This window comes from Manis pentadactyla, chromosome 5 (genome assembly GCF_030020395.1).
Source record: "Manis pentadactyla isolate mManPen7 chromosome 5, mManPen7.hap1, whole genome shotgun sequence".
NCBI classification, from domain to species: Eukaryota; Metazoa; Chordata; class Mammalia; order Pholidota; family Manidae; genus Manis; species Manis pentadactyla.
In genome coordinates, this window is record NC_080023.1 from 2,827,161 (window position 1) to 2,854,137 (window position 26,977).

The 26,977-nt window shown below is 40.9% G+C and overlaps 1 protein-coding gene across 10 annotated transcripts in view; it reads right to left on the reverse strand.

The window, feature by feature from the left end:
• Window positions 1-26,977, reverse strand: part of ADD1 (adducin 1) — a 71,085-nt gene that overhangs the window by 31,079 nt on the left and 13,029 nt on the right. For all 10 annotated transcript variants that reach the window (XM_036921250.2, XM_036921253.2, XM_057502016.1 and 7 more), the window contains exons 2-4: window positions 11,651-11,865; window positions 7,378-7,540; window positions 2,368-2,519 (exon numbers count right to left, since the gene is read on the reverse strand). In XM_036921250.2, the coding sequence (XP_036777145.2) occupies window positions 2,368-2,519; window positions 7,378-7,540; window positions 11,651-11,845 (510 nt within the window). In that variant the 5' untranslated portion in view covers window positions 11,846-11,865. The remainder of the gene's footprint in view (window positions 1-2,367; window positions 2,520-7,377; window positions 7,541-11,650; window positions 11,866-26,977) is intronic.

Consider the following 26,977-nt stretch of genomic DNA (forward strand, 5'->3'; position numbering starts at 1 on the left):
GGCACCATGGAGTCATTATTTGACAATTTTACCAAAGCAGAATTCCACTTCAGCTGGGGACGTCATACAGTTGCTCACCTGAGGTTACTCTGTGCCCAGCACAGTTCCTTGTCCTGGGGACACAAGAGGAACCAACAGAGGCTCCCTTCATGGAGCTGACATTCATGTGGGCAGAGACTGATGCTACACATGTAAACATACAGCATGGATGATATAACTGCCATGAGGGAAATAAAGCAGGCGTGCTCGGGTGGGAGTAACATTCCACAAGCATGACAGTGTGGATACAAGAGGATCAGGTTTGCATTTTGAAAAGTCCACTTTTGCAGCAATGTGGAAAACAGACGGTATGTGGAGGGGAGGGTAATTAGGTCTCTCTGACAAAGATCTGTACCACATCCCAGAAACACAACACACTGGTCACAAAGGTGGGCTCCAGACCACCACTTCAGAGCTTTAGCATTCCTTAAGAGTCCATAATGGACCTGACTTAATAAGCATCACTGATTATGAGTCCATGTGTGAAAAACACCTAAGTATGCATTGAGTATGGAGAAAAGCGTAAAACAACCTAAATAGCTGTTAACACTTGCTGCCTCAAGGGAGTTAAGAGGATTGGCAGAATTACAACTTCTTAAAACATCTAAGATACACTTATTACTATAAGCAGGCACTATATTAATAATTTAAGATATCCAACAGAAGAAATTAAATGAAAAGACAAACTAAATGAGAAAAATGAGAATTACTAGTCTCATACTTTTTAATTCAAACTAGACAATTCTCAGATCATGATACTTTGCAGTCAGGAACAAGAAGGAAGACATTACACATGTATTTCAGCTTAGTCAGCATCCCTCTTCTAAATGGTACCGGACACACAAAATGCAAAAGATTGGAACAAGTTTAAAAGTCAAAGGAGGGAAGAAGCAGTTCAAAGAAAGAGGTTTATCTCTTCAAGAAAGCAAAGAAAAAAGAAACGTGACACTGAACTGAGACTCTAAGAAGGAAGGAGGGGATAGAGTTCCAAGCAGGAAGCAAAGTCTGACACAGGTGGAGGCAGGACACTGTAACAGATGGTCAGTACATTATGGGTACAAGCATCAGTAAGGAGGTTCCATTTTCCCCATGACACAATGTGCCATTTGCTGGGAGGAGGCCAGGAGTTTCAAAGATAATTTCAAAGTATTAGTGAGCTTGTAAGAGAGATGTCCTATAGTTCCCAAGCAGTGCTGTGGGTCCTTTTAAGACTCAGGTTTTAAATCTATGGAGAAAACCAATGGGCTCTGTTGCAAAGCTCCCTGCAGCAGTATCTGGTTGCTCAGTGCAGAGAGGGAATAACATGGTACTGGCATAGTGTTACTGAAATGATAGACAATGAAATCCAAGCTAGACAAAGTGGGGCATGAACTTGGGCTTATGGACTACGGTGCAGAAGGCAGCATTTCATTTGCTGACACAGCCCCACGGTAAGAACAATGCTTGGGATAGAGAAGTAAATATCTGTGACACAGTAGATACCCATTACAAGAATCAACTGAAGAAAAGAGAGGCCCTGATAATGTTGAAAAATGACTAACACTGGAGCAGCTAAGGAAGCAAGTGTGAGAGATAGAATGCATTCATCAGAGGAAAGAAAATCTCTTCATTCTTAGGTTTATAGGTAAGAAAAGACCTTTAGGAACTGCCTACACAGTCGTCCCCACCTTATCGATGGGGAAAACTTTCCAAGACCCCCTCCAGCAGATGCCTGAAACTACAGATAGTAACAAACCCCACATATACTATGTTTTCTCCTACACAAACATACCTGTGATAAAGTTTAATTTATAAATTAGGCACAATAAGAGATTAATAATAACTGGTAATAAAATAGAACAGTGAGAACTATAAACCCTATTAAGTTAAGTGAATGTGCTGTGTCTCTCTCTCAAAACATCTTAGAGCATGTAGTGCACTCACCCATCTTCCTGCAATGACATGAGATGATACAATATGTCTGTGTGATGAGGTGAAGTGAGGTGATGACATAGGCATTGTGATGTAGCATTAGGCTGCTACTGACCTTGTGACAATACCCAAAGGCAGGGTCATCTGCTGCCAGACCACAGTTGACTGCAGGTCTTTGATAAACACCTACTTATTAGGTTACCATGCAAAACAGGAGCTTTAAAGAACTACTATTCCCATAATTTTTTATTCAAATTGGACAATTCTCAGAGTATTGTACTCTAAAGTTAGGAATTAGAAGGAAGGAATTCCAAGAACTATTTCAGTTCAGTCACTTCCCTCTTCTCCAAAATAGAAAGAGGTGTTACCAAATAACATTCCATTTATCATTTAATAACTGCCCCATTTAATGCTCACTGTGATATGATTGTAGATAAGCTGAGACCATCCAAAGAGATCTGCTAGTCTGTAAAATGCTGCCAATTTACACCGCAATAATTTCTCTCCTTTATCATAGGCAATAGAATCAGATCCTCTAAGATCATTCACAGGAGTCACCATACCAAGACCTGAAACAAAGAAAAACAAAATTCAAAGATTTAATATCTTTTATCAAATATAATTTTAAAAATGTTTCTGCGAAATATCTTCCACCATAGACCATAAAGTATGTCTTTTAAAAAAAGACTATTTCATAAAGACCCCAAAACTAATACATTTAAGTTAGAAATCAGTAACAAAAAAGTAGCAAAATTTGTGAGATGCAGCAAAGCACTACTTAGAAGAAAATTTGTGGTATTAAACATATATATAAGAGAAGAAAAAAGGTTTTTTAAAAAGATGGAGGTTTCTACCTTATGAAACTACAAAAAGAAGAGAAATTAAATCCAAAACTAAGAAAAAAGCAGTAATAAAGATAAAAGCAGTTAACAGAAAAATAATAGAAAAAATGTTTAATCTTGAAAAGATTAAAAATAATGAAATGAAAAACAAAATTAAACAAAACAAACAATGTCTAGCCAAACTCATCAACAAAACACAGCAAAAGAGATTAAGCAATATATGGAGACAAATGACAACAATAATTCAACACTGTAAAATCTGGGGATGCAGTGAAGGCCAGGCTAAGAGGGATGTATACTGCAATACAGGTCTACCTCAGGATAAAAAAATAATCCCAAATGAACACTCTAAACTCACAATTAACGAAACTAGAAAAGGAAGAACAAACAAGGCCCAAAGTCAGTAGAAGGAGGGGCATAATAAATATTAGAGGAGAAATAAATAAAATTGAGAATAAAAACAATAGAAAAAAATCAATGAAAGCAGGAGCCGGTTCTTTGAGACAATAAACAAAATAGATAAACCCCTAGCCAGGCTTATAAAGAAAAAGAGAGTCTACACACATAAACAGAATCAGAAATGAGAAAGGAAAAATCACTATGGACATCACAAAAATACAAACAATTATGAGAGAATACTATGAAAAATTATATGCTAACAAACTGCATAACCTAGAAGAAATGGATAACTTTCTAGAAAAATACAACCTTCCAAGGCTGACCCAGGAAGAAACAAAAAATCTGAATAGACCAGCAATGAAATTGAACTCGTAATCAAAAAACTACCTAAGAACAAAACCGACAGGCCAGATGGATTCACCACTGAATTTTATCAGACATTTACAGAAGACATAATACCCATCTTTCTTAAAGTTTTCCAAAAAGCAGAACAGGAGGGAATACTCCCAAACTCATTCTATGAGGCCAACATCACTCTAATACCAAAACCAGACAAACACACCACAAAAAAAAGAAAATTACAGACCAATATCCCTAATGAACATTGATACAAAAACTACTCAACAAAATATTAGCAAACCAAATTCAAAAATACATCAAAAAGATCATCCATTATGATCAAGTGGGATTCATCCCAGGGATGCAAGGATGGTACAACATTAGAAAATCCATCAACATCACCTACTATATCAACAAAAAGTTGGACAAAAACCACATGGTCATCTCCATAGATGCTGAAAAAGCATTTGACAAAATTCAACATCCATTCATGATAAAAACTCTCAGCAAAATGGGTATAGAGGGCAAGTCCCTCAACATAATAAAAGCCACATATGACAAACCCACAGCCAACATCATACTTAACAGAGAGAAGCTGAAAGTTTTTCCTTTAGATCAGGAACAAGACAAGGATGCCCGCTCTCCCCACTTTTATTCAACATAGTTCTGGAGGTCCTAGCCATGGCAATCAGACAACACAAACAGATAAAAGGCATCCAAATTGGTAAAGAAAATAAACTGTCCTTGTTTGCAGATGACGTATTATACATAGAAAACCCTAAAGAATCCACCAAAAAATTACTAGAACTAATAACTGGATTCAGCAAAGTTGCAGGATACAAAATTAATACATAAAAATCTGTTGCATTCCTATATACTAAATGAGTTAGCAGAACAAGATATCAGGAAAACAACTCCATTTACAACTCCATCACAAAAAATAAAATATCTAAGAATAAACCTAACCAAGGAGATGAAAGACCTATACTCTAAAAACTGTAAGACACTCAGGAGAGAAATTAAGGAAGACACCAAGAAATGGAAATACATCCTGGGATCATGGATAGGAAGAATTAATATTGTCAAAATGGCCATGCTTCCTAAAGCAAAATATACATTCAATGCAATCCCTATGAAAATACCAACAGCATTTTTTAATGAACTAGAACAGGTAGTATTAAAATTCATATGGAACCACAAATCCCCTCAGGCAAGGAAAACAAAAGCAAAAATGAACAAACGGGACTACATCAAATGAAAAAGCTTTTGTACAGCAAAGGACACCATCAGCAGAACAAAAAGGCATCTTACAGTATGGAAGAACATATTTGTAAACAACTTATCCAATAAGGGGTTAACATCCAAAATATATAAAGAACTCACATGCCTCAACATCCAAAAACAAATAACCCAATTAAAAAATGGGCACAGGATCTGAACTGACTCTTCTCCAAAGAAGAATTTCAGATGGCCAACAGGCACATGAAAAGATGCTCTACATCGCTAATTATGAGAAATGAAAATTAAAACCACAATGAGGTATCACCTCATACAAGTTAGGATGGCCAACATAACAAAGACTAGGAACAACAAATGCTGGCAAGGATGTGGAGAAAGGCGAACCCACCTACACTGCTGGAGGGAAAGTAAATTAGTTCAACCATTGTGGAAAGCAGTATGGAGGTTCCTCAAAAAACTAAAAATAGAAATACTATTTGACCCAGGAATTCCACTTCTAGGAATTTACCCTAAAATGCAGCAGCCCAGTTTGAAAAAGACAGATGCACCCCTATTTTTATCGCAGCACTATTTACAATAGCCAAGAAATGGAAGCAACCTAAATGTCCATCAGTAGATGAATGGATAAAGAAGATGTGGTACATATACACAATGGAATATTATTCAGCCATAAGAAGAAAAAAAATCCTACCATTTGCAACAACATGGATGGAGCTAGAGGGTATTATGCTCAGTGAAATAAGCCAGACGGAGAAAGAAAAGTTTCAAATGATTTCACTCATCTGTGGAGTATAAGAACAAAGCAAAAGCTGAAGGAACAAAACAGCAGCAGAATCACAGAACCCAAGAATGGACTAACGGTTACCAAAGGGAAAGGGACTGGGGAGGATGGGTGGGAAGGGAGGGAGAAGGGTATTGAATAAGGGGCATTATGATTAGCCCCCATAATGTGGGCGTGGGGGGCACCAGGAAAGCATTATAGCACAGAGAAGACAAGTAGTGATTCTATAGCACCTTACTACGCTGATGGACAGTGACTGTAATGGGGTATGTGGGGGGGACTTGATGATGGGGGGAGTCTAGTAACCATAATGTTGCTCATGTAGTTGTAGATTAATGGTACCAAAATAAAATAATTAAATTAAGTTAAATTATTAAAGAAAGAAATGAAGGTTTCTTTGAGAAAAGGCTTGTTCCAGATTGGGTGCAGGAAATGTGCCAGATGAGCTTAGAACACCTCCTCGTGACAGCCTGAAGCAGTCAGAGACAATGAGGCTCAGGGGGCGGCTTGGAGAGGTTCCCACTGCTCAGCGATGGGACAGTGGTACGTACTGAAAAGGATAACTGCAATGCTCTGGAACACACTAAATACATTTAAGTCTATGAGTTCAAAATAATACCAAAAAGTAATGATTGGTCACTCTAGAAGGATGACAGGAGACCAACTTCTTATTTTAAAAAGGTTACGTTTCCTATACAAGCTGTACCAGTAGGTAACCAGAAAGAGTTGAGGGGAAGTTTCTTTTCGATGTGTGAGGGCTGACTTTCAATAGATCACAGTAAGGATGCTGTTCTGCTGTGTATAAAACCTTGAACCAGAAGCAAGGCGTCTACAAATGGTTTAGCACCAGGCTCTCCATGGGCTGTACACTGAATGATATGGGAGACATGGCCCCCTTTCCAGCTGTGCCCTGCTTCCTACGGAAGTTTCTCTTTATATATTCTAATAGATACAGAAAAAGGAATGACAGAATTAAGGTATCACCTTCTTGGAACCCTTATTAAATTAATGGATCTAGGCACTGAGCATCAATGGCTGCTAACAACACAAAAAGAAACAACCAGACTTACGTGCCTACTGAGAGAACACAATACCACCTAGTAAGCAGGACTTGCCAAAAAAACTGAATCCAAATATGATCAAGCCTCTAGATCCAACTACGAATTTACTGTAAATACAGAAGACAAAAGATTATGAAGACGGAATCAGCACAATTCAGACTACAGAGTTTGCTAACTCTATGGGTCAACAGACCCATTTTCTTTAAAGTGCAAGGAGGAAAAAAAGAGAAGCAGAGGGGTAAATTGTAGTTTTAAAAGGCTTAAGGGACTTTAAGTAAAAGTAGACAGAAGCTCAATCCACCTCTCCACACCCTGCTGCTGACCGTGCTGTGCTCGCATACACCCAGCCAACACTTTCCCTCGGGCTTTCTTCTGGAATCTCTGTTCCTACCTCATGTTCAAGCATCAGTGAGAAACGCTGGATAAGCAATGTTGGCTGAAGTGTGTTCGGGCAACACACATGTGCTATACTCCACAAGCATTATTTCTGATTAGTTTACTTTAGTTCACAAAGGTCCTGAGAGGCCACATAAAAAGTCATCTGCCTAAGAAATAACAGTCTCACTGGCTCATAAAAAAAGGAACCCTCTACATATTAGACATTTTCAGACTTACAGCCTATCTTTCACTGTAACTAAAAAAAAATTAATTTTCAAAAAGTCTGATTCTATGTATTCTATAGTGTGAGCCCATCTATTTCACATGAGGAAATGTCATATTTCACCTGGAGAATGACAGAACACACAAGTAGACGGGATCTACTCACTCATGTTCAAGGCAGCCATTCCTCCTTGCGGAGCTGCTGGATAGACATTCGGTGCATTTGCAGTCATAAAATCTGCAATCTGCTGTAATGCCAACAGGCCTGTGGGATTCTTCCCCTTCTTAAACTGTTCCTGTATCATTGACTCCAATTCTTCACAGAAAGCCTAACAAAAGGCAAATTTAAAAAGTGAGCCACTACCTCTTTTCTGTTCCTTGGGAAAGTGGAGTAACTACCACACAGATCACTGTTTTGTGTGGCTGGAAAAGTAAAAGGATATTCTCATACATTGCTGCTTGGAGCATAAATTGGTACAGTCCTTCTGGAAAGTAATTTAACAATATAAAAGCTTAAAAACTTGAACAGCATTCTACTTCTAGGTATCTTTTCTAAATAAATAATCTGGGATATGCTCAAAGACTTATTCTTAAGGATGTTCATTCCAGCATTACTGCTAAGAGGGAAAATAGGTAGCAGTCTATATTTAAACAGTAGAAGACTGATTAAATCCAATGACCCACCTTACAATGCAATTCTATGCTCATATTCAACTTGAATGGCCAAAAAAAGTTAAAGTACGTAAAACTGCTCTTGGTATTTTTTTATTATGAAAAGGTTATACAATATAGCGAGATTTGTAAGAGTAAATATAAATCTGAACACAGAAAAAGACTAAAAGGGCGTATACCAAAATATTCAGTTAATTCTCTTAGTGATAAAATCACTGCTAATCTTCATGGTCTACTTTGCACTTCTCAGTATTTTCTTCAAAAATAATTTCTTTTTCACTTTTTAAAAGTTGAAAAAGGAACCTTAAGATATCCATCCTTTACCAGGTAATCCTAAACTAGGCAGAAAGGTTAAGTTGGTTGACAATGATTTTACTATAAAGTCATTACTGAAACAATATAGTTTCCCAAACTGTATAAAAATAATTTTTTCACATATCCTATGAGAAAATTAGTATCTTCTGATCAAATAATTATAAAAATATTTAATATGAAAATGTGAACTCACTGAATGATTATCTACCTCTGATTATAAGCACTCCAAGGACTTCTGGGTGATTCTACATTAATATTATTTCTAGTTTCTCATTGCTTGAGCAGAAAAGATACACTGCCAAGGGACAGTTTAAGTATACCTATTACTTAAGGGAAAAACAATGTATTGCTTTTAATTCAATGGTATAAAAGAATGTCAAGAACCAAGAGCCCTTGGTGGAGCCCCTATCCACCATATCATGATAAATAACGCCACAGATCATACTCTGTGGAAGCCAAGGAGGAGGAAGAGCTGACAGGTGCTTGACTGCAAGAAGAAATAAAATAAGTCACCAAACTATGGTTATTTGGCCATCTCTGTTACCAGGGCAGAATGTGCTGATATAGATATGTACAGATATAAAGAGATAAAGACACAGACACCTCTGTGAAATATCCCACAGATAGCCCAGTGTATGCTGGGCACAGGAGATGTAAAGGATGAATTAACAATCTCCCTGCCCTCAAGGGCTCTGAATCTAAAAATCAAATAATCTATTTCAGTGATTTTCAAAACCACATACTATCTACAGAAAGCTCAATTCAACACACACTACAACATGTACTACATAAACACACTACACTGCAATCCAACATACATATGCACTTCAATACAAGTACTGGGCACTATTCTAGGCACTGAGGATCTGAAGACAGAAAAGGTGGCCCTTGCCATCAAGGAACTTAAAACTTATTAAGGCACACACAAAAAGCAAAACCCCAGTGCTGGGGGCCCTCTGTACCAATGGCTCCAGGTGATCTGTATGTGCAGTAAGGAAATGAGCTCAGCAGTGACCACAGAGGGCCTGGAGCCACCTGTCAGGATCCCAGAGTCCGGCTCTAGCCAGCAGTCACCAGCCACTGACCCTGTGTGCTTCCTTGGTCCTGACTCATGATGGCTCTACACCCACACCCTCACCTCTCAGCTCCCTGACTGCATCTCTCCAATGACCCTGTCACCCAACTCACTTCGGCCTCCCATTTCCAAAGTCACGTTCTCATGAACCTGTGCCCCTCTTCACCCTCAAAGCCAAACATGCTCTCTGAACATGCCCTCCCAGAAGCCAACTCACCTTTTATTCAACGCTATAGGGACCCTAACATCTTTCACCATCCCTTACCTACCCTGTGTCCTGACCTTCCTCATCCAGTAGAGACCCTTGGTTTAACATTATAATCATTCCCTTGCTTACACCTTCAACTCTACCATTTCATCTGGCAAAATCCCAACCCTGTTTAAATACAACCCTCACACCCCCTGCTCATACTGCGGGACGTGGCTGGAGGAGAAACACGCTGCACTGCCTCACTGCTTAAGCCAGGACTGCTGATCTGAGCACACCCTTCGTCCCACCCTAGCAGCCATCAGGGCTTTCCCTGCCCCTCCCTTGCCCCCTCCTCACGCCTGTCTCTCCTCAAGCCCCCACAACGCCTGTCCTCAGCCACAGCCCTACTCGTCCTTTCACTGAGACACACCATTACCTGCAAAAACATTGACAAGTTCCTCTTATGCCCACCCAGCTTCCAGCACCTGTGCCCACAGGGTGAGCCTTCCCACTCCTCACTGCGGTCCAGCCACCTCCTGAAAGCAAGGAACCAGCACAGTCCAGGCTTTACCAGTCTGTGCCCTCAAGTCCCCTCCGTCTGGGATCCCATAGTGTGCTCAGGCCACAGCATCTCATGGTTACTGTGCATGGGTAGGGATGTCCCACATCATGGCATCCCCATGGCCCAGCACAGTGCCTGGCACACAGGTGTGCTGTTTTGTTTCTTTACTCCATCTCTAGTGACTTTTACTTAGGTTCTTGTTGCTTTTACGTAGGAAAACTGCACAAACCAGAAATCTGGCTGTTGTCCTCTTTTTTTCTCACCTCCTCACCACCCACCACACCAGCAAGTCCTATTCATCCTGCCTTCAAAATGAAACTCCAGTGAGTCTCCCTCTCCACCTCAACCTCCCCCACTCTGCCCAAGCCACATCACCTCATTTGGAAGAGTGTTTTCCCTTTTGCCCCACATGATGCTCTCTACATAAAACCAGGAATGGGTTCTGTAGAAACAGAATCGTATCATTCCTGTCCGCACCCCTCCAATGACTCTCTATTGTCCTCCAAAAGCAAAACAAACTTCTGATCTGAGCTCACACAGCTTCCAGGACCTGCTCCCCATCCCTCCCACCGCACTACACTCCCTCCCTGTGGCCTTGCTCAAACCACACTGCTGCTCTGTGACTCTCCAAGCCCACCCAGCTCACCCTACCCCTGGAATGTCGTGGACCTTCTCCCCTGATCCCCTCATGGTCGGCTCCTTCTTATCATTCAGAGTCTGGATTAAAGCCTCCTCCCCAGAGGGACCTGTTCTAACCAGACAACCTCACCTGAGTCATCCTCCTGCTTCCTGCACTGCGTCTGTTTGCTGCTCACTGTTTATCTCCTTTACCTAGCACGTAAAGCCTGAGACTAGATCTGGGTGCTTACATGGCTTATACATATGCCAGAATTCATCAAGCTGTGCACTTAAGATTTACGTACTTTACTGTAATTTCTACCTCAATGATATGTGAATAATGACAAACCAACCAAACCAGTAAAACCTACAAAAGAGGGGTTGTGTGTCTTTTCCACTGCTAAATCCCCAGTTCCTACAGCACAAGAGAGACAATCAGCTTGAAGAAACAATTTCAAGGAATATCTGCTAAATGACACCCGAAAATACTAACAAACTATGACAAGAAAAGAGTAGATGGAAACAAAGCATGAAGCGCACACAGGGCAGCACATTAGCAGGAGGAAACCAAAGGGTCAGCCCCAATCTGCCTAAAGGTGCAAGCAGGAGACATTTAGTTGGGCATGACTGTGGTCCAAAATGCTGGCGGGAGCTATTAGGTGCTGTTCATTCTGTTAATAATGCCTGCTAAGTACCTGGCACCAAGCTAAGTTTTCTGGAGGAAACACTATTTCTAAATGGTCCCATATATATAAAGAACTCTCTGCAGAAGCAGTGAGAGTTAAAAAGGAGAAAAAGGCACCTTCCATCCTTTATGATACTGAACATTTTTCATTTATTTTGTACAATAACTTGAACTAAACTGGATTCTTTCAACAGCCATATATGTATATACAAGGCACTGATGGCTCTGTTAAAATACACTGGCAACCACACATACAACAGAGCATAAGAGCTGAGGTACTGGAAGCAGGAAGATGACAGTCACACAGAAAAAAAGCTCTTACAGGACTTTGCAGAATCATGGACACCCTCTTTTTTTGCTCCATCATATTGAAGTCCTGGCGAAGGTCTGGTGCCATGTTCCTCTCTCGCAAATATTCTGGGTTGTTCTCATCCACCCTGTCAAAGTACCTCTCTTTGTGAGGGGCTGTGGTCGGGGGTGGTGAGGTCACCACTGCGGCCTGAGTACCACCATTCATTGCAGAATCTTTCTAGGTTCCTAGAGAATCAAAACAAAAGAAAGTCTTGTTTTTGAATCAGTGTCCAACAGCATTTCATGATGAGCCTGTCAGCCTGCTATGTACACTCTTCAGCATGAGGATGCTCTGACTGACCAGACAGAGCCATGAGTGGAAGACGCCATTGTGGCCTTGACACGTGACTGAGCAGCGATCTCCCACCCTTCCACTGACCAGTGGTATTTTTTGTCCTTGCCATTGTTCTGCAGCAGACAGAACAACTAACAAAGCTATTGTGTCCTCTGACAAACTGAAAAAGAACTAGATATTAAAATCTCGACCACAAAGTAGTTCTGACCACACACACAGGATCTGCTAAGAGCAGCTCAGTTCATGTCTAGAGAAATTTGGTTCTTCCAGAAGAGCATCAGCAGTGATTCTGAAAAGGATCACCCAGACATATCAATAGGATAGAAGGTGCTCACACATCTGTATTCACACAAATGGGAAATGCCAACCTCACCTTTTTGGCTCAGAGAACAGCAGCAGGTACAGAAAATGTCAACAGGCCCTAGTTCATGAATAACCCAAAAAGCTGCGCAAGTGGCTCAAATTTAAAAGTTTGCTACTATGGCTTTTTACTTCACATTCTTTCTAATCCCACTCTTACTTGAAAGGATGTTCAAACACACTAAATTACATTCAACTTTAACTACTACATTTCTAAATAGCACCTTTACTAATCAAACAAATAGTTCCAATTTCTATAAGTTTTAACAATATATATGCTGCATTTACTAAGCATCTGTTATGTCCAGTCATAAACAAAAATCAATCAGACATTGTCTTCACTTTCTAGCAGGGGAGACAAATCACTGAGAAAAGCAGAGGTCTTGATTTCGGAAGTCACCAGCACACAGATGGTTGTTCAGGCCAGGAGTGGAGAGGAAACCGGCCAGCAGAGAATGTAACTGGGAAGAGGGGGCAGAACAAGCAGCCAGAAGGGTTCCCAACAGAGAGTTAAGTATGTAAATACAAATCTTTTGAATAAATTACGAACAAGAAGGAAAGAACAATGAGACAAGATGAGAAGTAGTCCAGAAGTCAAAGGCAGACAATTTTTATGGTGAGTGAACAACAGTTCCTCAAGCCACACAGGATAAGCAAGGCGGGGATTTAAAAGAGTTTATTAAATTAGCAGCTAAAAAGTAACTGGTGCCCCTTCCTTACACTATGCACACAAATTCACTCCAAATGGAACACAGGCGTAAAAGTAACAGTAAAAACTATAAAATTTTTAGAAGAAAACAATGGAATAAAGCTACAACAGCTTGGGTTAGGCAAAGTTTTATATGACACCAGAAGGACATGCAACAAAATGAAAAAAGAAAAACTGGACTCCCCTAAATCAGACTTCCTCAAACTGAAAAGCATTGGTGATTCAAAAGATATGTAAGAAAGTGCAAAGACAATCCACAGTAGGGAAGAAAATATTTCCAAATCACATACCTGAGAAGATTTACATCCAGAATATATAAAGAACTCTTACAACTCAATGATTAAAATAGCAATTAAAAAACAATGCAAAAAAAATAGCAATTAAAACAGCAATGAAAAATCATCAAGTGACCTCAGGGCATGCTGCATGGAGCAGAAGAATTACCCAGTTTGTGCCCTGCCTACATTCCTGATCCACCAAATCATGAGATATGAATAATAAAATAATTATCTTTAAGCTGCAAATTCCTGGGATGGTTTGTTATGCTGCAACAGATAATTGAATACAGTTAAGGATAATAAAAAGGAGAATGACAGCAGCAGAAACTGTGTGCCACACGTTGTTCTTACTGTATTTGACCCTCTCAACTCTCCTACTTGTCAACATACTACTATTTTCCTCACTTTAAAGATGAGGGAACTTACATCACTCAGCTAGGAAGTAACAGTGCTGGGATTCAAACACTGGCCAAATGGCTGCAAAGTTTTTGTTCGCCACCTTGAAGCCATATTATAAATGGCTATGGTGACAGTGGGTGGCAGCCCAAGTGGTGTGTTGAGGGGGAACAATGTCCCCAGAGGGATACAGAGTCAAGGGCATCCTTGCCTTGAACAGCAGGACACAGCTTGGAAATCTGGGGCTGGCATTGTTAATTTTTTAATATGCGTATGAACCATCTGGGAATCATGTTAAGGTATAAATGCAGATTCACTGGGCCTAAGAGTCTGCATGTCTCATGTGCTCCCAAGGGATATCAATGCTACTGAACCAGGACCACAACTTGAATAGCAAGATTTTAAAGGATAGCTTGTGTATACAAAAGTATTTTGTGGTACCAACAGCCAAGAATCAGTGGAAGAAAAAGATCGATTTGGATATTGCTCTACTGAAACTTAAAGAGATGACAGAAATAACAGCAAGCTCAAAGTGACACTACTTCAAGGACTTAAAGACAAAGCATGAAAACAATTGGGGACTAAAGTTAACAGGGAGTAAATGAACCAATGCTCTAAATATAGTCTTTACAACTTAGTCTTCTCTAAACGTGTCCTTCAAAATGTTAGTTTAGTCTGTAGTTTTCACCAAGTCTGTTCAAAAGAATGACCCAACAAACAAGACAATAAATGGTTGTCAGACATACCCTCATTAGGTGTAAATGAAACTACACATTCTGAGCCAATGTTAAAAATGTCCTATTTCAATATTAAAAAAAAAAGACAAAAGGACAAAGTGTTATGGGTTATCTATTACTAAATGATCTCCAACTGTTAAGCCATTTTCATCAGTAAGTAAGGACACAAAGGAACAATTTAGAGGCAACTATATCAGTATCCTGGTTCCCAGAAGTGATTGAAAGAAAAGAATCTTTAAACAACAACATGTTAAATATAAGGCAGAGAGTATTCTCTTTATTACAAATTGCCATGCGAATGGGGTATGATGACTGCAGAGCAGACATGCGTGCATTCCATTTCTTCAATAAGGAAACCTATAAACATAAGTCAAAATCATAGTACACATATTCTCAGCCCAAAAATCAAGAAATAAAAGCAATTCCACTTTTAAAGTGCAAAACCTGTACTTGGGTTTTTGTCAATTATGGCAGGTTTCATTACTTTAAGTTTGAAAAAAATGTGTTAAGACAACCAATTTTTCTAGGAACATCTTTACAAAGAAGTCATTACTTGATACAAAATTTGTAAAATGAAATGAAAAATACACATGTAAAAACAATTTCTAGCAACGTTCCTAAGAGTAACTTAAAGTAACTTTAAAAGCAGGAACAATGTCTAACAATACGTGAACGGATGTAACATAAATATTAAAATCTACTCAAAGGAATTTATGAAACTATGGAGATTCTTTAGCATAATACATATTATACATTATAAAATGTTTATGTGAGAAGCTAAAATCTCCTACTATATAACATTATCAATACTGAAATTATAATCACACACAGACAAGAAGTACTAAACTGTATTGAAAGTTTAATAAGTAGATTAAAGAGAAGTATGGATTAATGTTTATCTCAAAGATTTTTACCAGTTTTAGTATGGTGATACCTAAATCAGTGACTCTCAGGAAACGATATTTTTGAAAAAACAAACATAAACATCCAAAAGAACCAAAGAGTCTGGATGAACCATGCACAACAAGCTCGGCCTGCCCTTGTGACATCTTGCACTCCCCACCACATCACTATACTCTGTGTAATTACCACTCACTGCCTGCCCTCACAAAAGCCTCCTACTAGTTTCTCTACTTCCTGTCTCCCAACAACTCCCACGACAATACACTAGGCCAAGGAAGTTTCAAAATGTATGTCACTCAGAACATTAAAGATGGCAGCATGAGAGGTGAGACAGAGGGCTCCTCCCAAAACCACATATAATACGAAAATACACTTAAAACTAATCCAGGAGGAGAGTGAAGATGGCGGCATAGAGTTGTTCAGCGGAAATCTCCTCCCAAAAACATAAATATTTTTGAAAATACAACAAATACAACTATTCCTAAAAGAGACACCAGTGGATACAGTACAACAGCCAGGCTACATCTACATCTGCAAGAACCCAGCATAACATGAAGGGGGTAAGATACTGCTAAACAACCAGCTCTAGAAATCCACACCGGGAGCGCAGATACACGGTGCACTGGAAAACTTCCCCAAACTGGGGGGGGCGGGGAATGGTCGCTCAGACCACAGAAGCACAAAGAACCTCCAACAGAAAGGACCCAAAGAGGACAACACTAAGACACATAATAATTAAAATGGCAAAGATCAAGGACAAGGACAGAGTATTGAAGGCAGCCAGAGAGAGAAAAAAGGTCACCTACAAAGGAAAACCCATCAGGCTATCATCAGACTTCTCAACAGAGATCTTACAGGCCAGAAGAGAATGGCATGATATACTTAATGTAATGAAACAGAATGGCCTTGAACCAAGAATACTGTACCCAGCACAATTACCATTTAAATATGAAGGAGGGATTAAACAATTCCAGACAAGCAAAAGTTGAGGGAATTTGCCTCCCACAAACCACCTCTGCAGGGTATTTTAAAGGGACTGCTCTAGATGGGAGCACTCCTAAGGCTAAACAGATGCCACCAGAGAAAATAAAATCACAGTAAAGAAAGCAGACCAACCAAATACGAACTAAAGGCAAAAAATAAAATTAAGTACCCACAAAAGTAGTCAAAGGAAACACAAAAGAGCACAGAAAAAAAATACCCAACATATGAATAATGGAGGAGGAGGAATAAGAAGGGAGAGAAATAAAGAATCACCAGACAGTGTTTATAATAGCTTAATAAGAGAGTTAAGTTAGACAGTAAGATAGTAAAGAAGCTAACCTTGAACCTTTGGTAACCACGAACCTAAAGCCTGCAATGGCAATAAGTACATATCTTTCAATAATCACCCTAAATGTAAATGGACTGAATGCACCAATCAAAAGACACAGAGTAACAGAATGGATAAAAAAACAAGACCCATCTATATGCCGCTTACAAGAGACTCACCTCAAACCCAAAGACATGCACAGACTAAAACTCAAGGGATGGAAAAAGATATTTCATGCAAACAACAAAAAGAAAACAGCAGGTGTTGCAGTACTAGTATCAGACAAAACAGACTTCAAAACAAAGAAAGTAAGAACAGATAAAGAAGGACATTACATAATGATAAAGGGCTCAGTCCAACTAGAGGATATAACCATTATAAATATTTATGCACACAATACAGGAGCACCACTATATGTGAAACAAATACTAAAAGAATTAAAGGAGGAAACAGAATGCAATGTATTCATTTTGGGAGACTTCAACACATCACTCACTCCAATGGACAGATCCACCAGACAGAAAATAACTAAGGACACAGAGGCACTGAACAACACACTAGAACAGATGGACCTAATAGACATCTATAGAACTCTACATCCAAAAGAAACAGGATACACATTCTTCTCAAGTGCACATGGAACATTCTCCAGAATAGACCACATACTAGGCCACAAAAAGAGCCTCAGTAAATTCCAAAAGACTGAAATTCTACCAACCAACTTTTCAGACCACAAAGGTATAAAACTAGAAATAAATTGTAAAAAGAAAGCAAAAAGGCTCACAAACACATGGAGGCTTAACAACATGCTTCTAAATAATCAATGGATCAACAAAAAATTAAAATAGAGATCAAGCAATATATGGAAACAAATGACAACAACACAAAGCCCCAACTTCTGTGGGACGCAGCGAAAGCAGTCTTAAGAGGAAAGTTTATGGCAATCCAGGCATATTTAAAGAAGGAAGAACAATCCCAAATGAATAGCCTAACGTCACAATTATAAAAATTGGAAAAGAAGAACAAATAGGGCCTAAAGTCAACAGAAGGAGGGACATGATAAAGATCAGAGAAGAAATAAAATTGAGAAGAATAAAACAATAGAAAAAAAATCAATGAAACCAAGAGCTGGTTCTTTGAGAAAATAAACAAAATAGATAACCCTCTAGACAGACTTATTAAGAGAAAAAGAGAATCAACACACATGAACAGAATCAGAAACGAGAAAGGAAAGATCACAACGGACCCCATAGAAATACAAAGAATTATTAGAGAATACTATGAAAACCTATAAGCTAACAAGCTGGAAAACCTAGAAGAAATGGACAACTTCCTAGAAAAATACAACCTTCCAAGACTGACCAAGGAAGAAACACAAAATCTAAACAGACCAATCACCAGAAAAGAAATTGAAGCAGTAATCAAAAAACTACCCAAGAACAAAACCTCCGGGTCCAGGTGGATTTACCTCGGAATTTTATCAGGCATACAGAGAAGACATAATACTCATTCTCCTTAAAGTTTTCCAAAAATAGAAGATGAGGGAATACTCCAAAACTCATTCTATGAAGCCAACATCACCCTAATACCAAAACCAGGCAAAGACCCCACCAAAAAAGAAAACTACAGACAAATATCCCTGATGAACGTAGATGCAAACATACTCAACAAAATATTAGCAAACTGAATTCAAAAATACATCAAAAGGATCATACACCATGACCAAATGGGATTCATCCCAGGGATGCAAGGATGGTAACATTCGAAAATCCATCAACATCATCCACCACATCAACAAAAATAAAGACAAAAACCACATGATCATCTCCATAGATGCTGAAAAACCATTCGACAAAATTCAACATCCATTCATGATAAAAACTCTCAACAAAATGGGCACAGAGGGCAAGTGCCTCAACATAATAAAGGCCATCTATGATAAACCCACAGCCAACATCATACTGAACAGTGAGAAGCTGAAAGCTTTTCCTCTGAGATTGGGAACAAGACAGGGATGCCCACTCTCCTCACTGTTATTCAACATAGTACTGGAGGTCCTGGCCACAGCAATTAGACAAAACAAAGAAATACAAGGAAGCCAGATTGGTAAAGAAGTTAAATTGTCACTATTTGCAGATGACATGATATTGTACATAAAAACCCTAAAGACTCCACTCCAAAATTACTAGAACTAATATCAGAATTCAGCAAAGTTGTAGGATACAAAATTAACACACAGAAATCTGTGGCTTTCCTATACACTAACAATGAACTAATAGAGAAATCAGGAAAACAATTCCATTCACAATAGCATCAAAAAGAATAAAATACCTAGGAATAAACCTAACCAAGGAAGTGAAAGACCTATACCCTGAAAACTATAAGACACTCTTAAGAGAAATTAAAGAGGACACTAACAAATGGAAACTCATCCCATGCTCGTAGCTAGGAAGAATTAATATCGTCAAAATGGCTATCCTGCCCAAAACAATATACAAATTCGATGCAATCCCTATCAAATTACCAACAGCATTATTCAATGAACTGGAACAAATAGTTCAAAAATTCATATGGAAACACCAAAGACCCCGAATAGCCAAAGCAATCCTGAGAAGGAAGAATAAAGTGGGGGGGATCTCACTCCCCAACTTCAAGCTCTACTACAAGGCCACAGTAATCAAGACAATTTGGTACTGGCACAAGAACAGAGCCACAGACCAGTGGAACAGACTAGAGACTCCAAACATTAACCCAAACATATACGGTCAACTAATACTCAATAAAGGAGCCATGGACATACAATGGGGAAATGACAGTCTCTTTAACAGATGGTGCTGGCAAAACTGGATAGCTACATGTAAGAGAATGAAACTGGATCACTGTCTAACCCCATACAGAAAAATAAATTCAAAATGGATCAAAGACCTGAATGTAAGTCATGAAACCATAAAACTCTTAGGAAAAAACATAGGCAAAAATCTCTTAGACATAAACATGAGTGACCTCTTCTTGAACATATCTCCCCGGGCAAGGGAAACAAAAGCAAAAATGAACAAGTGGGACTACATCAAGCTGAAAAGCTTCTGTACAGCAAAGGACACCATGAATAGAACAAAAAGGTATCCTACAGTATGGGAGAATATATTCATAAATGACAGATCCGATAAAGGGTTGACATCTAAAATAGATAAAGAGTTCACGCACCTCAACAAACAAAAAGCAAATAATCCAATTAAAAAATGGGCAGAGGAGCTGAATAGACAGTTCTCTAAAGAAGAAATTCAGATGGCCAACAGACACATGAACAGATGCTCCACATCGCTTGTCATCAGAGAAATGCAAATTAAAACCACAGTGAGATATCACCTCACACCAGTAAGGATGGCTACCAAAAGACAAACAACAACAAATGTTGGAGAGGTTGTGGAGAAAGGGGAACCCTCCTACACTGCTGGTGGGAATGTAAATTAGTTCAACCATGTGGAAAGCAGTATGGAGGTTCCTCAAAATGCTCAAAATAGAAATACCATTTGACCCAGGAATTCCACTTCTAGGAATTTACCCTAAGAATGCAGCACTCCAGGTTGAAAAAGACAGATGCACCCCTATGTTTATCGCTGCACTATTTACAATAGCCAAAATATGGAAGCAACCTAAGTGTCCATCAGTAGATGAATGGATAAAGATGTGGTACATATATACAATGGAATATTACTCAGCTATACAATGGAATATAAAAACAGATCCTACCATTTGCAACAACATGGATGGAGCTAGAGGGTATTATGCTCAGTGAAATAAGTCAGGCGGAGAAAGACAAGTACCAAATGATTTCACTCATATGTGGAGTATAAGAAAAAAGAAATACTGAAGGAACAAAACAAGCAGCAGAATCACAGAACCCAGGAATGGACTAACAGTTACCAAAGGGAAAGGGACTGGGGAGGATGGGTGGGAAGGTAGGGATAAGGGTGGGGAAAAAGAAAGGGGGCATCGTGATTAGCATGTATAGTGTGGGGGGGGCACGGGGAGGGCTGTGCAACACAGAGAAGACAAGTAGTGATTTTACAGCATCTTACTATGTTGATGGACAGTGGCTGTGAAGGGGTATGTGGGGGGGACTTGGTGAAGGGGGAAGCCTAGTAAACATAATGTCTTTCATGTAATTGTAGATTTAAAAAAAAGAAATAAAAGTTGGGTGTAACCCTTTCACCCAAGAACATTCTACTGTCATTTATTTGTCACAATGAATCCATAGTGAACTTGTCTGGGGATAAAACCCATTGGCAAGACACCCACTCATTCTCAAGATCCAATTCAAATATGTTCTGCTCTGTGAAGTTTTCCCAAGCCCCGAGCTTGGCACTTGGCCTCAGTGCTCTAAGATACTTTATTCTCACCTCTTTACAGCTATTTTTAAACAGGAACAAATTATTTGTGTATATGCTCACTCCACCTCCAGTCTGTGAGCCCACGAAGAACAGGGACAATCAATTTCTAACTCATTTTTTAAGCCAAATCTGGGAGACCAGGGACTCTATATACGAGAGACATTGTTCTTGCAGTACGTATCTCCTACAAGGGACAGTGTAACTTCTCTCAAAGGCTCCAGGAGGTCTGCGACCAGAATGAGACGGCACCATCAGGACACTCGGAATGAGAGATGAGGGACTCCCAAGAAGTGTCTTGCCAATGGGTTTCAGCCCCGGGGGCAAGTTCACTATGGATTCAATGTGACCAAAGAAATGACAGTAGAACATTCTTGGAGGTGAAAGGGTTTATTACCCGGCTTGTTCTCCTAGTGGTGGGTCGAGCACTAGCGTCTATGCCTTGTCTGGGCCGAGCTCTCCATATAGCCCAGTAACAGCTTCTTGCCTACAGGTGTGGAAGCAGCAGCCTAGCAACAGGCCAGTTACATCATCAAGTGGTCGAAGTTCAATGAGGATCCTGGCTGTAGGAACCCCAACTTCCCCACACTCCACCCCTCCAGGATTCTCGCCTTACAATCTACATGCTCTGAATCTTCCGCAATGGTCCCTGTGCAAGAAAACAAGATTCCACAATAGCAACAGAGGATAACAACAAAGATAATAACAAAAAATAAGATACAAGATTTTGATCCAGGTTAACAAAAATTATAATAATCCCCAAGCCAGAGAAGATTCCCAATTCAAAAAGACCTCAGGGGAGATCATGAAAAACAGCTTAGAGATAGTAACAAAAATTAAAATACAAGATTTTGAACAAAAATTTTAACAATCCTCAACATAGAGGAGATTCCCAATCCACAAAGACCTTAACAGCTGTAAGACACATTTTAATGATACCAACATATGCATATCTTGTCCACCACGTAGGATGCGTGCAAGAGTGATCTTGTGATAGGACTGTAGCAGGAAGGGGGTCCCGTCCAGGTCTAGTACCATACTTTAACTCCTCTCCCGGTGGAGGTTACGGAAGGGTGCTACTGGGGGTGCATGCACTGGCCATAATAAAACAAAACTCCCCGGTAAGATGCTCCTACCTTCTGGCAATTCAGGATATACTACTGTGACCTTTGGGGGACACTCTGATATTATTCTAGGAATACACAGGAGGCCAGCTTCCAGGCCTTGTCCCCAAGTTGCCAGGAGAGCCAGCCATCGCTGGTCCACCTGTCAAAATGTCCAAGGCCACATTCACTCAATGGAGTCTCCGGGGTTCAGTGCAGTTGGTGCTGGCAGCAAGATGTTATTCTGGTGGCTGAACCAGGGCTTCAGTGATTCTTCCTTGGTTTGTACTTGCAGTTGTGTAGGGGAGGCAGCCATATGTGTTAACATGTCTATAAGGCTCATGGCTCCCTTTCCGGGTCTCTCATTTAAATGCTGTAGCACAATCCATAAGCGGACTGACCATCCCCACAGACTATTGGTATCTGACTTTAGTCCGGATTTTAACAAACCATTGTGCCTCTCTATCATGCCTGCTGTGGTAGGATTGTATGCCACATGAAATTTTCGTTTGATTCATAGCTGTCACACCCATTCTTGCAGTGTATGTCTAGTAAAATGGATGCCCTGATCACTCTCAATTACCTGTGGCTGGCCATAGGCAGCAAAGAGATGCTCCAGGCCTCTTTTGGTCGTCTGCTGGTCTGCACAACAGGTAGGAAAAGAAACCAGAAGTCCAGTAGCCGTGTCCACACAAGTCATGGCATACCAACAGATATCCTTCGACACAGGTAGAGGCCCAATATAGTCTATCTGCCACCTGACATGGGGTACAGGCCCCTTAGCTATTGTTCCATGTTGCTGTGGAACTTGGTGTAAATCCCTTTTGGGGGATGACACACTCCTGTCAAGCTCTACTAACTTCTTCAAAGGTCAAAGGCAAGCCCCACTGACGGGCTACAGCCCACATTGTCTTTTGCCCCACATGCAACACTGATGTAACCATTGGGCTATATCAGAGGCAGGCTTTCCTTCTAATCAATGTATCTGGGTCAATTTATCTGCTTTATCATTTCCTGGGATGCCAGTGGCAAATGACCTGTCACATGATATACTGTAATTGTTTTAGTCTGACCACAGACCTATAAGTCTTGCCACAATTCTTGACCCCAAAAGGGTCAGTGACCAACCAGCCAGTTGGCATGGTACCAGGTTGGGAACCACAGGGTCAAGCCCCAATAGATGGCCCAGCAGTCAGTGCAGACAGCTATAGGGGAGGGCTCCTGGCTGATCACAAGCCACACAGCCGGCAACTCTGCCCATTGGCTGCTCTTCCTCTCACCATCTTCCATCCGTATTGTCTCAGTCTTAGGATGGAAAGCTATGGCCCTACACTTTGGGGGCTGCCCACGGCTGGGGTTGTCTGTGTACCATGCATCTTCAGGTATATGGGCTCTTCCCTCCCAATAGGGACTCTGCTATTAATGGTTCAAAAGCAAGTTCTTCCTGCTTTTCACTAGTATATGTCACCAGCCCCAATAAGCATTGGGGTTCTTCACTCAAGGGGCTACTAAAGAGGGCACTATACACTGCTGTAGGTAAGCACCCCACTTGGCCAGTGTGGGCGTTTGTGCCACAGCACTATTTGGTTTTTGGGTTCAGTCTTGTACCTACCCCAAGATGGGATAGGTGGTTATTACCTTTATAGGGGCCATTCCAGTGATGGGTTCTATAGCCAGCAAGGCGTGATACATGGCAGCCAGTTTTTTTTCTAGCAAAGTGTATCATACCTCTGCCGCTTTCCAGAGTTGTGACCAGAATCCAATAGGTTGGTGAGTTTGTTCAAGCCCCTGCCAGAGACCCCAGTCATAACCGTCTTCAGTCACTTGAACATACACCTCACAGGGCCTTGATGGGCCTATCACACTCAAGGTCTGCATGGCCTTGACTACCCATTTTGCTGTAGTAAAGGCAGATGCGCATGTCTCATCCCAGTCCCACCTGATGCTCTTTCGTACCCACCGGTATAAGGGCTTCAGAATTTGTGCCAAGTGTGGGATTAACACTCTCCAGTAGTCTAGAAGACCCCAAAACTCCTGTGGCAATGCTACAGTTGTAGGGGTATGAAAGGCCTGGACTTTATCTATAACTGCTTCTGGTATAACTTTGGTCTTACCCGACCAGATGACCCCCAAGAATTTGACAGACAAACCAGGTCCCTGAACCTTGGTACTGTTCATAGCCCATCCTTTCTCCTGTAGATGTTGCAGCAGTCTAGATGCTGCACCTTCTAGATCTGAAAGAGAATTGGATGTGAGCATGACATTGTCAATATAATGGTACACCCACACCATTGGCGGTTTCTCCCGTGCAGCCTAGTCCTGGGTACAAGTCCATGACAGACGGTGGGGCTGTGGAGGAATCCCTGTGGAAGGACGGTGAAAGTCCATTGCTGTCCTTCCCACATGAAGGCAAACTGTTCCTGACTTTCTTGCTCAATGTCAATGGAAAAGAAAGCATTAGCAAGATCTATCACATAATGATATGTTCCCAGTTCATGGCTGAGGGTATCCATCAGGCCTGCAATAGAGGGGACAGCAGCATGCATAGGGGGTATGACTTTATTCAGTTCTCTGTAATCCACAGTCATATGGCAGGAGCCGTCTGGCTTTTTTACAGGCCACACTGGGGAACTGAAAGGACTATGAGTGGGCTTTATAATACCCACGTTTTCCAGCTCCTGGAGAGTTTCTCCAAACTCTTTATGCCCTCCAGGCAGTTTGTATTGTTTGGTATTAGTCACCCACTGAGGCACAGGCCAAGCTATAGGCAGGTGTCTAGCATGTCCCCTCAGAACTGCCTTCACCACACGTACTCTCAGTCCTAACTCACCTGCAGTAGTAGACCCTGCAGGACATCAATCCCCAAAATATACTCAGGGATAGGAGATATATACACAGTATACTCTTTTGGGGGTAGATGCCCTATTCCCAAAGGGATTTCAGCTTCTTTCACTCTGATAGCCTTACCCCGGTATCCATCTATGATAGTGGGGGTCCCGAGAACAGCTCAGGGTTATCATGAATCAGTGAAGATTCAGCCCATGTCCACCAGAGCCAGGACACGTTGTATGTTCACTGGGGACCAATGGATGGCTATTTCAACATGTGGCCTCCAGTCTCCCCCTGGTCCCTCAGGGCAGATACCTCGACCTTCCCCTCAGTCAAACTGTGTTCCCCAATCATCTTGGACTTATGGCTCTGTCTCTGACCCCTGCCTCTTTGGTTTTAATGGCTGGAACTGCTGCTCTGGTTTCAGTTGTTGCCATAGCTCTCGTAAGATCGTATTTGACTTCCTGTCTAATTTCCTTCCATCTGCTCTTGCCCATATTAAATCAACCCACATCTGTGTCCTCGTAACCTTCATGGGGCCCTTTAAATTCTTCTTGTGAGTAGCAGATCTTATTTCTCTCCATGTTCTCATTCCTTCAGCCTCTCCTAAGTCTGCCTCTGTGTGTGTCACCTCATTTACAGGATGCCTTAGTGAGGGGCAAGTATAGCCACTAGAGACCCACAGAGGGATGTGGGAGCCACTTGAAGCACAGTATTTCTCATCCCAGTAGTGAACGTCTCTTCATCTGGGCTATGATTCTCTGGACTATAGATGGCATTTCTTATGCTTAGCTCTCGTAACACCTGTTGGAGCTCAGTATATGTCTGCCATCTAACAGGAGAGGATGGCAGATCACCTGGATTGGGCCACACAGCACAAAGTGCAGCCATAAGCCAATCAAGCAGGGAGTGATTCCCTGGGGTCTGATGTGCACTTTGTAATCGCTGCCTCAAGGCGGGCACCATCAGGGAAGCCAGCTTTCCCATCTCTGATCCCAACAGAACAATTCCATCCACCCCTAAGTCCCACAGGCGCATGCTATCAAGTAATTATGAGCACACAAGCTTTTAGATGGTCTACAAAAATAAAAATATACTGTCAAGTGAAAAAAAGCAAGATATAGAGAAAGATGTATTTAGGTTATCTTTTGGGGGAAAAGTAGGGATAAGAAAAACATTCCAAATTGCTTGTATTTGCATAAAGAAATGCAGGATATACAAGAAACTTAAAATCGTGGTTTATCTGTAAGGAGTGAGAGGAATCTGTGATGGACAGAGGACAGAGATGGCCAGGAGAGTCTTTACTGGTCACATATATATCTCACTGCTGTCTGGTGCACACAGCAAGTGCTTGATGAAAGTGTGCTGAACTAAAGAGTTAGTAAACAGCACAGCAAGCACAAGGACCTTACAGCCTTCCTCGCTCGGTGGTGTAAAGGTCTCCAGAGCAGTATGTGATCCTTTCATTTTAAAAAAGTAGGAAAACTGAGGTTCAGAGAAGGGAGAAGATAGCCCTGACCATACAGGAGTCACCAGCTGAGCAGCAGCCTAGTGTGTGTCGCAAGTCAGACCAAGACCAAGTCTGACATCCACTACCCTGCTTACCATTGTGTAATCCTGGACAAGCTTCTCTTATGACATTTCATGTCTCTCTGGTACTCAGTTCCCTCAGCCATAAACCAGGAGCTGTAGTGGCAACCTTGAGGAATATCTTAAGAAGCAGAAATGCTTTTAGAAGAGCACTTAGCGGAGTGTCTGGCAGACAGCAGACACACAGTGAGGGTAGCTATGATTACTGGACAAACCTAGGAGCATGGTGTCCTGGCCAGGTCCATGCCACAGCACCAAAGGATTTCTTGCTCACATGATTTTTACTGCTAGTGACAAATAACTGAGTATTTTCTGATCTCTGTCACAACCACAACTGGTTTCAAAAATACATTTGAAAATAGTTTCTCATATGTATAATTTATTTCTCATCATCACTA